Genomic DNA, 14,533 nt, shown 5'->3' with positions numbered 1-14,533 from the left:
CCTCCCTCTGCTCCTTCAACCTCCCTCTCTGCTCCTTCCACCTCCCTCTCTGCTCCTTTCACTTCCCTCTCTGCTCCTTTCACCTCCCTCTCTGCTCCTTTCACCTCCCTCTCTGCTCCTTTCACCTCCCTCTCTGCCTCTTCCACCTCCCTCTCTGCTCCTTCCACCTCCCTCTCTGCTCCTTCCACCTCCCTCTCTGCTCCTTTCACCTCCCTCTCTGCTCCTTCCACCTCCCTCTCTGCTCCTTCCACCTCTCTCTCTGCTCCCACCTCATCTCCCTCTCCTCCTTCCATTTCCACTGCCTTTCAGTCAAATATACAAACTTTTAGTGCTCATCCTTCCCCTCTTATCAGGGACTGATTCAGATCTCAGGTGTGAGACCTGGGACAGCAGGTGAACGCTGCCCTGGCAGTACTGGAGACCTGGAGGTTTGGATGTGAATATGCCTGACCCTAAAGACTCCTACTGAACACACACAGAGATATCAGCTAGCACAGAGGGGGAGGGGTCACACATACAGAGATAAGTAAACAGTTGTCTGACATAAACCAGTGGTGACTAATGCAGTGATGTCTACTAAACAGTCCTGTGGCCATGGTTAGAATACAGAATGAACAACACACTTGAATGGGTCCTGTTGTTATGTGTGACTGTTATGTGCCCTGTTGTGTTCTCATCCCTCTAGTCTTTGGTAGTAGTCTTCCTCCACCTAGTGGTGGTTAACCAACATGCTCCCACAGTGACTAGGCTCTACTGCAGCGCAGCAAGAGAAATGAACCACAAGTTTTAATACATATGGGCCCTGGTCAAAAGTAGGGCACTATAAAGGGAATAGGGTGCCATTTGTAACACAAACTATGTGAGGTCAGAGAGAGAACTGTCTTCATTTTAGCTTCTCTGGAGCCTCCTCTAATGATGTGGGCAAGACAACAGTATGTGAACTATAATAAGGTGCACTTGGATTATGAAAACACTGCATGTGAAAAACTGCTAGAGTTATGGTCAGAGTTGTCGATAGAGAGAGGGGACATGATGGCACAGTCAATTAGAAGAGTCTCTGAGATAAGTTCTGTAGCAAAATAAATTCCATTAAATTACTAGAGGGGCTATGTCATAAACCCTCAACGTTCCAGAATGGGGTGATCAGCCATTGTGGTCAGGGAGAAATCCAAACCAGCCTAATTGGAATGAATGGCAGTAAAGGCATAATCCTGGTTTTACTTATGCAGGAAAATTTAAGTAAGGCATGTGATATATTGGAAATGATGTAATAGAATTACTGTCAACCTAAAATATTGTCATATAATCATAAATACAATTTATGGGTTTTATACCATTTGCTGTAAAAAGCCACTAAAATATATGTAAACAGACCATAAATGTCTAAATTGTGTTTTCTTGGAAAGCTGAGAGTTCTATTATATGATGCAATATCAGTACTTGTTGCATTTACAACTTGTCTAAGTCCCATCATCAACTGATTTCAGACAGTGTATGGCTGTGGATTGACTGCATTGTTTAAATGGAATGTTGGCATATTGGCAGTTAATTTAAAACATTTATGGAATCAAACCTCTAAAACTACCTGGCAGGCTAACACACAGAGTGCAAATAAATTCTTCAAATGCATTATTTGACACTATCACAGCACTGGCAAACCATGGTTGACAAACTCCCTGACCAAAATGTCTGACCTTTATCCCATCATTTATTTATGTATTTGACATTTTGCAGGAGGAAATCTCTTGAGACGCACCATCTCGTTTTCAAGAGTCCAAATGAAAAAAACTAAACAATACTTAGAATAATATGGAAACTACTGTCTAATAATAACAAAATATATATATATATACAAAAAAACAACATGCATTAACAGAATTAAAAAGTTACAAATACTACTCCAACTACTAATAAAACTAAGTACCTATAATACACTGCTCAAAAAAATAAAGGGAACACTTAAACAACACAATGTAACTCCAAGTCAATCACACTTCTGTGAAATCAAACTGTCCACTTAGGAAGCAACACTGATTGACAATAAATTTCACATGCTGTTGTGCAAATGGAATAGACAAAAGATGGAAATTATAGGCAATTAGCAAGACACCCCCAAAAAAGGAGTGATTCTGCAGGTGGTGACCACAGACCACTTCTCAGTTCCTATGCTTCCTGGCTGATGTTTTGGTCACTTTTGAATGCTGGCGGTGCTCTCACTCTAGTGGTAGCATGAGACGGAGTCTACAACCCACACAAGTGGCTCAGGTAGTGCAGTTCATCCAGGATGGCACATCAATGCGAGCTGTGGCAAAAAGGTTTGCTGTGTCTGTCAGCGTAGTGTCCAGAGCATGGAGGCGCTACCAGGAGACAGGCCAGTACATCAGGAGACGTGGAGGAGGCCGTAGGAGGGCAACAACCCAGCAGCAGGACCGCTACCTCCGCCTTTGTGCAAGGAGGTGCACTGCCAGCGCCCTGCAAAATGACCTCCAGCAGGCCACAAATGTGCATGTGTCTGCTCAAACGGTCAGAAACAGACTCCATGGGGGTGGTATGAGGGCCCGACGTCCACAGGTGGGGATTGTGCTTACAGCCCAACACCGTGCAGGACGTTTGGCATTTGCCAGAGAACACCAAGATTGGCAAATTCGCCACTGGCGCCCTGTGCTCTTCACAGATGAAAGCAGGTTCACACTGAGCACATGAGCACATGTGACAGACGTGACAGAGTCTGGAGACGCCGTGGAGAACGTTCTGCTGCCTGCAACATCCTCCAGCATGACCGGTTTGGCGATGGGTCAGTCATGGTGTGGGGTGGCATTTCTTTGTGGGGCCGCACAGCCCTCCATGTGCTCGCCAGAGGTAGCCTGACTGCCATTAGGTACCGAGATGAGATCCTCAGACCCCTTGTGAGACCATATGCTGACACATGCACATTTGTGGCCTGCTGGAGGTCATTTTGCAGGGCTCTGGCAGTGCACCTCCTTGCACAAAGGCGGAGGTAGCGGTCCTGCTGCTGGGTTGTTGCCCTCCTACGGCCTCCTCCACGTCTCCTGATGTACTGGCCTGTCTCCTGGTAGCGCCTCCATGCTCTGGACACTACGCTGACAGACACAGCAAACCTTTTTGCCACAGCTCGCATTGATGTGCCATCCTGGATGAACTGCACTACCTGAGCCACTTGTGTGGGTTGTAGACTCCGTCTCATGCTACCACTAGAGTGAGAGCACCGCCAGCATTCAAAAGTGACCAAAACATCAGCCAGGAAGCATAGGAACTGAGAAGTGGTCTGTGGTCACCACCTGCAGAATCACTCCTTTTTTGGGGGTGTCTTGCTAATTGCCTATAATTTCCATCTTTTGTCTATTCCATTTGCACAACAGCATGTGAAATTTATTGTCAATCAGTGTTGCTTCCTAAGTGGACAGTTTGATTTCACAGAAGTGTGATTGACTTGGAGTTACATTGTGTTGTTTAAGTGTTCCCTTTATTTTTTTGAGCAGTGTATATACATACAAATATCTTCACATGGTGATGTTTCTATTAGCTAGTTAAAAACAAACTGTTTTTTCTTAACATTTGAAAAATGACTTTCTTAAATTCACCGTTTTTTCTATAGGTACATAATTCCAGTCAGTTGGGCCTTTGTATCTGAAAGATCTTACTCTAACCTCATGATGTACCCTTGGACTTTGTAATTGCTGCTGTTGTTGAAATAAGTCATGTCAGTCTGGTAAAGTTAGGTGTTCCTTAAATTTAAGTTGATACACTTAAAAATAAATTGTGACCAATGCAGTTGTCTTCTGTTTGGGAGTGACAGCCCTTTTAGTGATTCAGACAATGTGTCTTACAATGGCATCATACGAAGATTCATGTCCATTCTAGTATTCTAATTCCTAACTCTATGTCTGTAGCACCCTAATAATGGTGAGGTCACTTTGAAGTCCTTGTGAGATCACTTCCTACTGACTCCACATATGAATGAGCAGAACAGACATTCCTGATTAATGCAAACTTTGTGGCTTTGGATAAAAGTGATCTTAGAGCTTTGTCCTTTCTACTCATTCTAATTCTATTGCAACAAGTCCTGCTCTGCCGCCATGTTGAGTCAGATATAAAAAGAGTTATGATGAGTCATATCTCCATGTCACTTCCTCTTCCTCCTCGGGCAGGTTGCCGGGGCAGGGCTCCATTGTTACTGCGGCGGCCATTCCACTGCGTCCTAGCAACACTGGGTGGTGTCAGGGTGGTAACTCTCAACACTGGGTGGTGTCAGGGCGGTAACTCTCAACACTGGCTGGTGTCAGGGCGGTAACTCTCAACACTGGGTGGTGTCAGGGCGGTAACTCTCAACACTGGGTGGTGTCAGGGCGGTAACTCTCAACACTGGCTGGTGTCAGGGCGGTAACTCTCAACACTGGCTGGTGTCAGGGCGGTAACTCTCAACACTGGCTGGTGTCAGGGCGGTAACTCTCAACACTGGCTGGTGTCAGGGCAGTAACTCTCAACACTGGACAGAAACCCTGTGGAGTTAAAACCACCAGGAGGCAGAAGGGAGGGAGGGAGGAGGAGAGAAAGGGAAACAGGATGAGTGAATCCAAGGCTCAGGAGGAGCAACATGGTATCTGGTTCTAAAGTTGGCCAAACTCTCCAGAGAGATGGCAGGTTTCTCCAGACTCACCCAGTATGAAGATGCGTCCCTGGTAGATGGTGACCCCGTGAGCGCTGCGGCAGTGCTGCATGGAGGCCACTGGCTCCCACACATCTCTGGTTACACTGTACCTCTCCATGGAGCTGAGCATGACCGTCATACCCTCCTATTGCATACGAGTCCACACACACCACACCCACACACAGAGGGAGAAACGTTATCCACACACTTTGACAGGTGTATACACACACACACACACACACACACACACTCACCCAGTCCGCTGCGTACAGTAGTCATGGGGGCCAGTTGGTGCCAGGTGTTGGAGTCGGGGTGGAACACCTCTGCTGTGTTCCAGCGGTTCTGGCCGTCAAACCCCCCCCACCACGTAGAGAACCCCCACAACCTGCTACCCCCGCCCCCAGATGGGCAACTGACACGGGGCTCACAAACACCCAGCAGTTCGCCTCTGGTTCATACCTGGCGGAGAGAGAAAAAATGTATGGTGGTTGTTGCCTTAAAGCTGCAATGTGTAACTTTTTAGGCATGCCTGACCAAATTCACATAGAAATGCCAGTTAAAGAAAGCAAATCTAAGAAGCAGTAGATCTGCTCTATGTGCGTTATTTCTATGCTTCCCTGTCTTAAGTTTCACTTTTGCATCTTTTACTTTGGGTTTTGTACACCAGCTTCGAACAGCTGAAAATACAATATTTTTGGTTATGGAAAATATATTTCACAGCGGTTTAGATGGTACAATGATTCTCTACACTATACTTGCTTGTTTTGTCACATAAATTGAAATTAGGCAAACTATTAGAATTTCTGCAATCAGGAAATGGTGGAGCGATTTCTGCATAGTGCAACTTTAATGCTCATCATCATGACCTGAGTGCATGGGACTGTAGGAGCTATCAGAGTGTGAGTTTGATAGTATAACTAACTCATTGTATAGGAGCCAAGTAACGTACAGTGGATTAACTAAAGCTACCAGCTTTGTGCAGTGTCTAGTAACACGCTGTGTGAGAGAGCAGCGGAGAGGCAAGGGTGGATGGATGGAAGGAGGGAAGGTAGGAAGATAGAAAAAAAAGCAGGAAGGACACATCTCTGAGGTATTCTACCAGAGCCATGGGTCCTGTAACAACATTCCGGTGAAGACGATTCCCTACCTGTTAGCCGCTCAGCAGCGAGTTGTGAAGCATTCCCAACCAGTTGACATTCCTTGGAAGTGGGTACCAACACAGCCGGACCAAAGGATGTCACACTAATTAGTCAGGAATTTCTACATTATCTGGGGAATTTACACAACCCTCTCTCTCTCTCTCTTTCTTTTCTCCTCTACCCCCCCTTCTCCTCACTATTTCTCCTCCACCTCTCCACAGTGTTATGATGTGTGGACCCCTGGGACCCCCCCACGGCGTAAATGCTCCCGTCCACCACGGCCACCCCCACCCTGTTCCTGGGGGTGTTCAGGGAAGCGTGCTGACTCCACTGATTGGTCATGGGGTTGTAACAGCACAGGGAACTGGACTCAGTGTTTTCTGTAGGGACAGGTTCCTGCCTCCCACCTGAGGATGAGGGAAAGAGGGAGAGGGAGAGAGAGGGAGGGAAGGATGGAGAGGGGTTAGATAGACCTACAAGGCCGTATAAAGCAAGGTGTGTGCGTGCGTTCGTGTAGAGCAGGCCAAACAGCACACAGGAGCCCAGGCCACTGCAGGGAGAGCCCATGTCAGCTAGCTTCAGCCAGACGTTCCTACCAGGGTCATAGGCCTCCATAGAAGACAGAGTGCTGCCGATACCTGGGATGGAACACAGGCGGATCAGACAGTACATAACCATATCAGGATTATATCATCATATCATATCATCCAATTATCTCATTGTATCGTATCCTACTACATTCCATCCCATCATATGTTTGTAGACTACCCTCCGGCTACGTAGATAAGCTGTGTTCCACGGTGAGGCGCAGGGGGGAGGGGCTTCCTCAACGCTATTTCCTGGAATATCTTCGACAGGAAGTCTCTACAGGAGTTGGCCTGGAATGAAGGAACATGAAAATAGAAAAATGATCGAATTTGGTATTCCTCAATCTATCAATCAATCCCAGCAGCCGGTCATAGATAAATAGATGACATAAGTTTCATAGATAGAGACTTGCCTTGCTGAGGATGGGGCAGGACTGGAGCTGTATCTTGATGAACTTGGGAGGCAGAGCGTAGACGTGGAGAGCATTGAGGAGGGCGTGGAGATACGGAGCTCTGCTCTCCACATCCCATCGCACCCAGTCTGTACAAGCCTTGTACACCTGACATCAAGGAGCTCATGGTCAAACTTTGGCAGGCGGTTATCTTGATTTTCACATAGAAATATGCATATAAGTGAAGTATATAAATATACACCTCAGGATAAACAATGTATATAGAATATAAATCAAATCCATACCTCTGACTCACAGAGCACCTTGAGGCTGTCCTGGCTGATGAGCTCCAACAGCTGACAGTGAGACAGACTGAAGAACTCCTCCTCTTTGGTTACCTGGGGTAGGGACAAATACACAGAGTCAACACACGTCACATGCTCACCAACACAGTCCGTCAAAGCAATTCTATGTCCGACTAAGCGCACTGTTTTTGTCTATAAAGAACAGGTGACGTCAGGGGACCCTTCACCAAACAGTTGGACTTCTCATGGTCTTATACAACATTGATAAAACTTACCAACCTTGGCTTTTTAACGACGTGTCTCTTGTACACGTACTGCTTAACTGAGATGTGTGTGTATAAGCCTCAAAGTGCATCATATCTGAACAGGTATCGTTTCAGAATGAGGGGTGCTGTTGCTCTGCTGGTGTTGCTGTTCTGTCTGTCTGGGGCATGGGCTCAGGAGGAGAGTGGAGGGGTCAGAGAGTGACATCACTCAACAGGGACACAGTGCAGTGAGAGAGAGCAGGAGAGTGAGGTTCAGATGGAGAGATGACCAACAAACAAACAGACGACCACCCCTGACATCTGGACTGAGATGAAGGCGCTGAGAGACATGGTGCACAACCTGGAAACCATCGTGGTGGAGCAGAGAGAGAAGCTGAGGAACATGGAGATCAGAGTGACAACCAATGAGGGTGAGGTATAGAAACAGAATAACACAGTGGTGGACCTTAGAAGCCACCATGGGAAAGCTGAAGATAAAGGACACAGGTGATTTAACAGGTGTGGTTGTAAAAAGTGTAAATTGAAGGAAATAAGTCAGTCACAGCGTCCCACTGTTTATAATGACTTGAAGAAGGGTTAACATTGTTTCATGTTGGATGTAAAGTTACTGGTGACCCTTAGTGTGAATATATGTCTGTTGTTTTCAGGCCTGGAGGCCAGACTGAGTGCCAGTGAGAGCTGACGAGGGCAGCTGTAGTTATAGTAAAACGGATGTAAACAACATTTCTTTTTAGTTGGGGGATCAGTTAATTTCACAAAATCTACATTGCTGCAGAATTCACTGTTGCACAAATATAATGTATTGAATACCATTGAGAGCCTGTGAACCATAAAATATACTGTCATTTGCACTCTGAGAATAGAAGAATGATGTAAATGTATCATCAAGTAATTCTACTGTTTTCTCTGCTGGTTTGAGCCACAATGGACCTGTAGGCCCCTTCAATAATGTCACCACCCCGGTCTACACCAGAGTCATCACCAACATCGGCAGGGCCTACGACCCGACAACAGGTAGTCACTTTGTGGCCCAATCATATAGACTGTTTTTGATTTACTTTAGTCTTGGAGTTCAAGCGTGTATGCAAAATGTTCTTGTCCTCTGCTCCCGGTATCTCCACATTATCAGTAAGAGGAGTGTACTAGAGATTCACTGTCATTAACACATTTTACATTGCCTTCAAAAACTATTCACACCCCTATACTTTTTCCACATTTTGTTGTGTTATGGCCTAAATAAAAGTGTGATTTTGTTTGTAGAACATTTTTCAAAATTAATTTAAAAAATGAAAAGCTTAAATGTCTTGAGTCATTAATTGAGTCATTAAGTAATCAACCCCTTCCTTATGGCAAGCTTAAATAAGTTCAGGAGTAAAACTGTGCTTAATAAGTCACATAATAATTTGCATGGACTCACTCTGTGATCAATAGTGTTTAACATGATTTTTGAATGACTACCTCATCTCTATACCCCACACATACAGATAATTGTAACGTCTCTCAATCGAATAGTGAATTTTAAGCACAGATTCAACCAAAGACCAGGGAGGTTTTTAATGCTTGCAAAGAAGGGCACCGATTGGTAGATGTGTAAAAAATAAAAAAGCAGATGCTGGATATCACTTTGAGCATGGTGAAGTAATTAATTAGGCTTTGGATGGTGTATCAATACACCCAGTCACTACAAAGATATACGTGTCCTTCCTAACTCAGTTGTCAGAGAGGAAGGAAATTGCTCAGGGGTTTCACCATGAAACCAATGGTGATTTTTAACAGTTAGAGTGATAGGCTGTGATATGAGAAAACTGAGGATGGATCAACAGCATTGTATTTACTCCACAATAGTGACCTAAATGACAGAGTGAAAAAAGGAACCCTGTACAGAATAAAAAATATTCCAAAACATGCATCCTGTTTGCAACAAGGCAAGTCCTGAATACAAAGCATTATGTTTGGGGCAAAGCCATCACTGAGAACCACTCTCATATTGTCATGCCTAAACCTAAAAAGTTTATCTAAACACCTCAGGGCTAAGTTGGGTCAGTTCAACCATAGTTTAACGACCCTTTCTGCTTATTTTATGACCCACAACACAAATCTCTTTTCACCAGGCATGCAGAGTTCAATTAGTTATAGTTTTATCTAAAGCTAGAATTTGTTTTAACTATTTATTAACAAAATTCCTAACACTTTCCCAAAAAGACTTACAGCTGGAATCACTGCCAAAGATTTTTCTAACAGATATTCTCTCAGGGGGGTGAATACTTATCTAATCAAGATAGTGTTTCATTTTTAATATAAACTCAGCAAAAAGAGAAACGTCCTCTGTGTCAACTGCATTTATTTTTCAGCAAACTTAACATGTGTAAATATTTGTATGAATATAACAAGATTTAACAACAGACAAACTGAACAAGTTCCACAGACATGTGACTAACAGAAATGGAATAATGTGTCCCTGAAAAAAAGGGCGGGTCAAAATCAAAAGTAACCATCAGTATCTGGTGTGGCCACCAGCTGCATTAAGTACTGCAGTGCATCTCCCCCTCAGACTGCACCAGATTTGCCAGTTCTTGCTGTGAGATGTTACCCCACTCTTCCACCAAGGCACCTGCAAGTTCCCAGACATTTCTGGGGGGAATGGCCCTAGCCCTCACCCTCCGATCAAACAGGTCCCAGACGTGCTCAATGGATTGAGATCCGGGCTCTTCGCTGGCCATGGCAGAACACTGACATTCCAGTCTTGCAGGAAATCACACACAGAACGAGCAGTATGGCTGGTGGTATTGTTGCTGGAGGGTCATGTCAGGATGAGCCTGCAGGAAGGCTACCACATGAGGGAGGAGGATGTCTTCCCTGTAACGCACAGCGCTGAGATTGCCTGCAATGACAACAAGCTCAGTCCGATGATGCTGTGACACACCGCCCTAGACCATGACGGACCCTCCACCTCCAAATCGATCCCGCTCCAGAGTACAGGCCTCGCTGTAACGCTCATTCCTTCGACAATAAACGCGAATCCGACAATGACCCCTGGTGAGACAAAACCGCGACTCGTCAGTGAAGAGCACTTTTTGCCAGTCTTGTCTGGTCCAGCGATGGTGGGTTTGTGCCCATAGGCAACGTTGTTGCCGGTGAGGTCTGGTGAGGACCTGCCTTGCAACAGGCCTACAAGCCCTCAGTCCAGCCTCTCTCAGCCTATTGCGGACAGTCTGAGCACTGATGGAGGGATTGTGCATTCCTGGTTTAACTCAGGCAGTTGTTGCCATCCTGTACCTGTCCCGCAGGGGTGATGTTCGAATGTACCGATCCTGTGCAGGTGTTGTTACATGTGGTCTGCCACTGCGAGGATGATCAGCTGTCCGTCCCGTCTCCCTGTAGTGCTGTCTTAGGTGTCTCCCAGTACGGACATTGCAATTTATTGCCCTGGCCACATCTGCCGTCATCATGCCTCCTTGCAGCATGTCTAAGGCACGTTCACGCAGATGAGCAGGGACCCTGGGCATCCTTCTTTTGGAGTCAGTAGAAAGGCCTCTTCAGTGTCCTAAGTTTTTCATAACTGTGACCTTAATTGCCTACCGTCTGTAAGCTGTTAGTGTCTTAACGACCGTTCCACAGGTGCATGTTCATTAATTATTTATGGTTCAATGAACAAGCATGGGAAACAGTGTTAAAACCCTTTACAATGAAGATCTGTGAAGTTATTTGGATTTTTACGAATTATCTTTGAAAGACGGAGTCCTGAAAAAGGGACGTTTCTTTTTTTGCTGACTTTATATATTTTTTATATGTTAGAATTATTCTTGCACTTTGACAAGAGTATTTTGTGTAGATTGTTTACCAAAAATGACAATTAAATCAAATTTAAACCCACTTTAACAACAAAATGCGGAAAAAGTCAAGGGGTGTGAATATTTTCTGAAGGCACTGTACATGTACAAAAAAGGTCAGAGAATCCTGTATAATTATGACTTCAAGCCTGACGATAAGCATAAGCACATGTCTAATGCTTTCACTCTGGAACTGAGTGAAAACCAAAAGTTTTGAGAATGACACAAACATTAATTTTCAAAGTCTGCTGCCTCAGTTTGTATGATGGCAATTTGCATATACTCCAGAATGTTATGAAGAGTGATCAGATGAATTGCAAAGTCACTCTTTGCCATGCAAATGAACTGACTCCCAAAAAAACATTTCCACTGCATTTCAGCCCTGCCACAAAAGGACCAGCTGACATCATGCCAGTGATTCTCTCGTTAACACAGGTGTGAGTGTTGATGAGGACAAGGCTGGAGATCACTCTGTCATGCTGATTGAGTTCGAATAACAGACTGGAAGCTTCAAAAGGAGGGTGGTGCTTGGAATCATTGTTCTTTCTCTGTCAACCATGGTTACCTGCAAGGAAACACGTGCCGTCATCGCTTTGCACAAAAAGGGCTTCACAGGCAAGGATATTGCCGCTAGTAAGATTGCACCTAAATCAACCATTTATCAGATCATCAAGAACTTCAAGGAGAGCGGTTCAATTGTTGTGAAGAAGGCTTCAGGGCACCCAAGAACGTCCAGCAAGCGCCAGGACCGTCTCCTAAAGTTGATTCAGCTGCGGGATCGGGGCACCACCAGTACAGAGCTTGCTCAGAAATGGCAGCAGGCAGGTGTGAGTGCATCTGCACGCACAGTGAGGCGAAGACTTTTGGAGGATGGCCTGGTGTCAAGAAGGGCAGCAAAGAAGCCACTTCTCTCCAGGAAAAACATCAGGGACAGACTGATATTCTGCAAACGGTACAGGGATTGGACTGCTGAGGACTGGGGTAAAGTCATTTTCTCTGATGAATCCCCTTTCCGATTGTTTGGGGCATCTAGAATAAAGCTTGTCCGGAGAAGACAAGGTAAGCGCTACCATCAGTCCTGTGTCATGCCAACAGTAAAGCATCCTGAGACCATTCATGTGTGGGGTTGCTTCTCAGCCAAGGGAGTGGGCTCACTCACAATTTTGCCTAAGAACACAGCCATGAATAAAGAATGGTACCAACACATCCTCAGAGAGCAACTTCTCCCAACCATCCAGGAACAGTATGGTGACAAACAATCCCTTTTCCAGCATGATGGCGCACCTTGCCATAAGGCAAAAGTGATAACTAAGTGGCTCGGGGAACAAAACATCGATATTGTGGGTCCATGGCCAGGAAACTCCCCAGACCTTAATCCCATTGAGAACTTGTGGTCAATCCTCAAGAGGCAGGTGGACAAACAAAAACCCACAAATTCTGACAAACTCCAAGCATTGATTATGCAAGAATGGGCTGCCATCAGTCAGGATGTGGCCCAGAAGTTAATTGACATCATGCCAGGGCAAATTGCAGAGGTCTTGAAAAAGAAGGGTCAACACTGCATGACTCTGCATCAACTTCATGTAATTGTCAATAAAAGCCTTTGGCACTTATGAAATGCTTGTAATTATACTTCAGTATTCCATAGTAACATCTGACAAAAATATCTAAAGACACTGAGGCAGCAGACTTTGTGAAAATTAATATTTGTGTCATTCTCAAATCTTTTGGCCACGACTGTACTGTGTAGATGTGCAACCCTACATTGTGGAAGCTCTGGGATTCCTACGAAAACTATAACCCCTTCAGTGGCTTCCTGCTCTTCACAGTGTGAGAACATCATGGATGCTGTAATTGTCTCTAGTAAAGAGTCTGTATGTCAGGGCCTCTTCCAAAATGGTTCTTCTAACATCTATCAACAAAAGGCAGAACCGTCTTTGTCTCGTTGATGTTTTAGTCTTTATGACATCGTGCTAAAATAGCTCATGTGTGCAATATGACAGCTGCTTGACAGACAGCAACATTATTTTGACCCAAATCTGAAAGGTTACTTCAGGTCACTTCAGACACATAGCCAGCCATATTGGCTACATTATTTGAGTGAGATACAAAGTGTGTGTGTGTGTGGTTCCTACCTCGTTCAAGTGTATATTGATGTACTCGCGGCTCCTCAGGTGCAGCCAATCTCCTCAGCGAAGCGAGCGATGCCGATCACGTTGGCCGGCTTCAAGTTTAGTGAGGTAGTCACAGCAAGCCTTAGCCATGTCTTCTATCTGGTACCTGACAGACACACAGACATTTTAGACATGTTCAATGAGGTAGTCACAACATGCCTTAAAAGGTACAGAAGGATTCGTCATTTAAGACACCAGGAAGAACTTTATATGTAGACCATCTAACAGTCCAATTATTTATGTCACCACATAGACTCTTACCTCATGGCAGCCAGTAGGACCTGCAGCACACACTTCTCCCCCACGGTGATGCGTGAGGTGAAGGCGAAGTCAATGAGCCTCCCTACCACCAGGGGGCAGACATCACGTAACGTCACCTCAGAGGCATGGCACTCCTTAAAGCTGCTTGCAGCACCACTTTATGCACCTGATGTTGGGAGGGGAGGTGTGGCCAATCTTATACATGTGGGTGGGGGACAGGCTTTTACTCCAACCAAGCAGTAAAACACCTGATTCAACTAATGAAGTATTTTACAGCCTTTTGCTTTAATAAGCAAACCCCAGGGGTAATGCACAAGGATAATGCTGTATTTTACAGTCAAGTATCCCCTTATATAGCTTTATAAGTAGGAACAAAGAGCAGCCCTCTCACCTTGAAGTCGGCGGTCGTGTCCTTATAGGTGACGTGTAGAGTGATGTCACACAGCATCTCGTGCCTTCTGAAGTCCTCCATGGCCTGCAGGGCTCTGGAGGGGTGTTCTCTATGGTGTAGTCCAGGTACCCAGACCCCCGCATCGACGGCACCGCGATGGCAGAGAAATCTGCATCCCTGGTGAGGCGCTTCTTCCTGGGGCACAGCATCCTGACCGATGGGGGGGGGGGGGGTTGTCTGTCTTAGGGACTGATTAACCAATCAATGGACTAAGCATTGATTTTCCCTGAATCCCCCAAGTCGACTTTTGCACCCGATTAATGCTCTTTGAATGATTGTGACAGTGCAGAGTCACTCAACGCGTGATACTTATCGATATTACTAAACGTTCAGGAGGAGTGTGGGTTTTCCCACGCAGTATCTGTTACTACAAATCAAAGTCCTACACAAGTAACAGCCACGTACCCCTCCATTTGTCCGATTTGATGATTATAACTTCCATCCATCACTGGTGGCAGT

At 45.3% G+C, this 14,533-nt stretch overlaps 1 protein-coding gene across 1 annotated transcript; it reads right to left on the bottom strand.

Annotated features, from left to right (window-relative positions):
• Positions 1-4,573: 4,573 nt before the first annotated feature.
• On the bottom strand, positions 4,574-14,241 carry keap1a (kelch-like ECH-associated protein 1a). Its single transcript, XM_038979965.1, is given in 15 exon segments — positions 4,574-4,788; positions 4,790-4,847; positions 4,927-5,034; positions 5,037-5,128; positions 6,020-6,188; positions 6,291-6,436; positions 6,574-6,686; positions 6,809-6,955; positions 7,093-7,185; positions 13,324-13,361; positions 13,364-13,422; positions 13,424-13,468; positions 13,624-13,773; positions 13,974-14,121; positions 14,124-14,241. Coding segments are annotated over 15 exon segments (1,626 nt in total). The 5' UTR covers positions 14,224-14,241; the 3' UTR covers positions 4,574-4,628.
• Between the last annotated feature and the right edge of the window lie 292 nt (positions 14,242-14,533).

Source organism: Salvelinus namaycush, chromosome 40, assembly GCF_016432855.1.
Source record: "Salvelinus namaycush isolate Seneca chromosome 40, SaNama_1.0, whole genome shotgun sequence".
NCBI classification, from domain to species: domain Eukaryota; kingdom Metazoa; phylum Chordata; class Actinopteri; order Salmoniformes; family Salmonidae; genus Salvelinus; species Salvelinus namaycush.
This window is presented reverse-complemented; position numbering and strand designations above follow the sequence as displayed.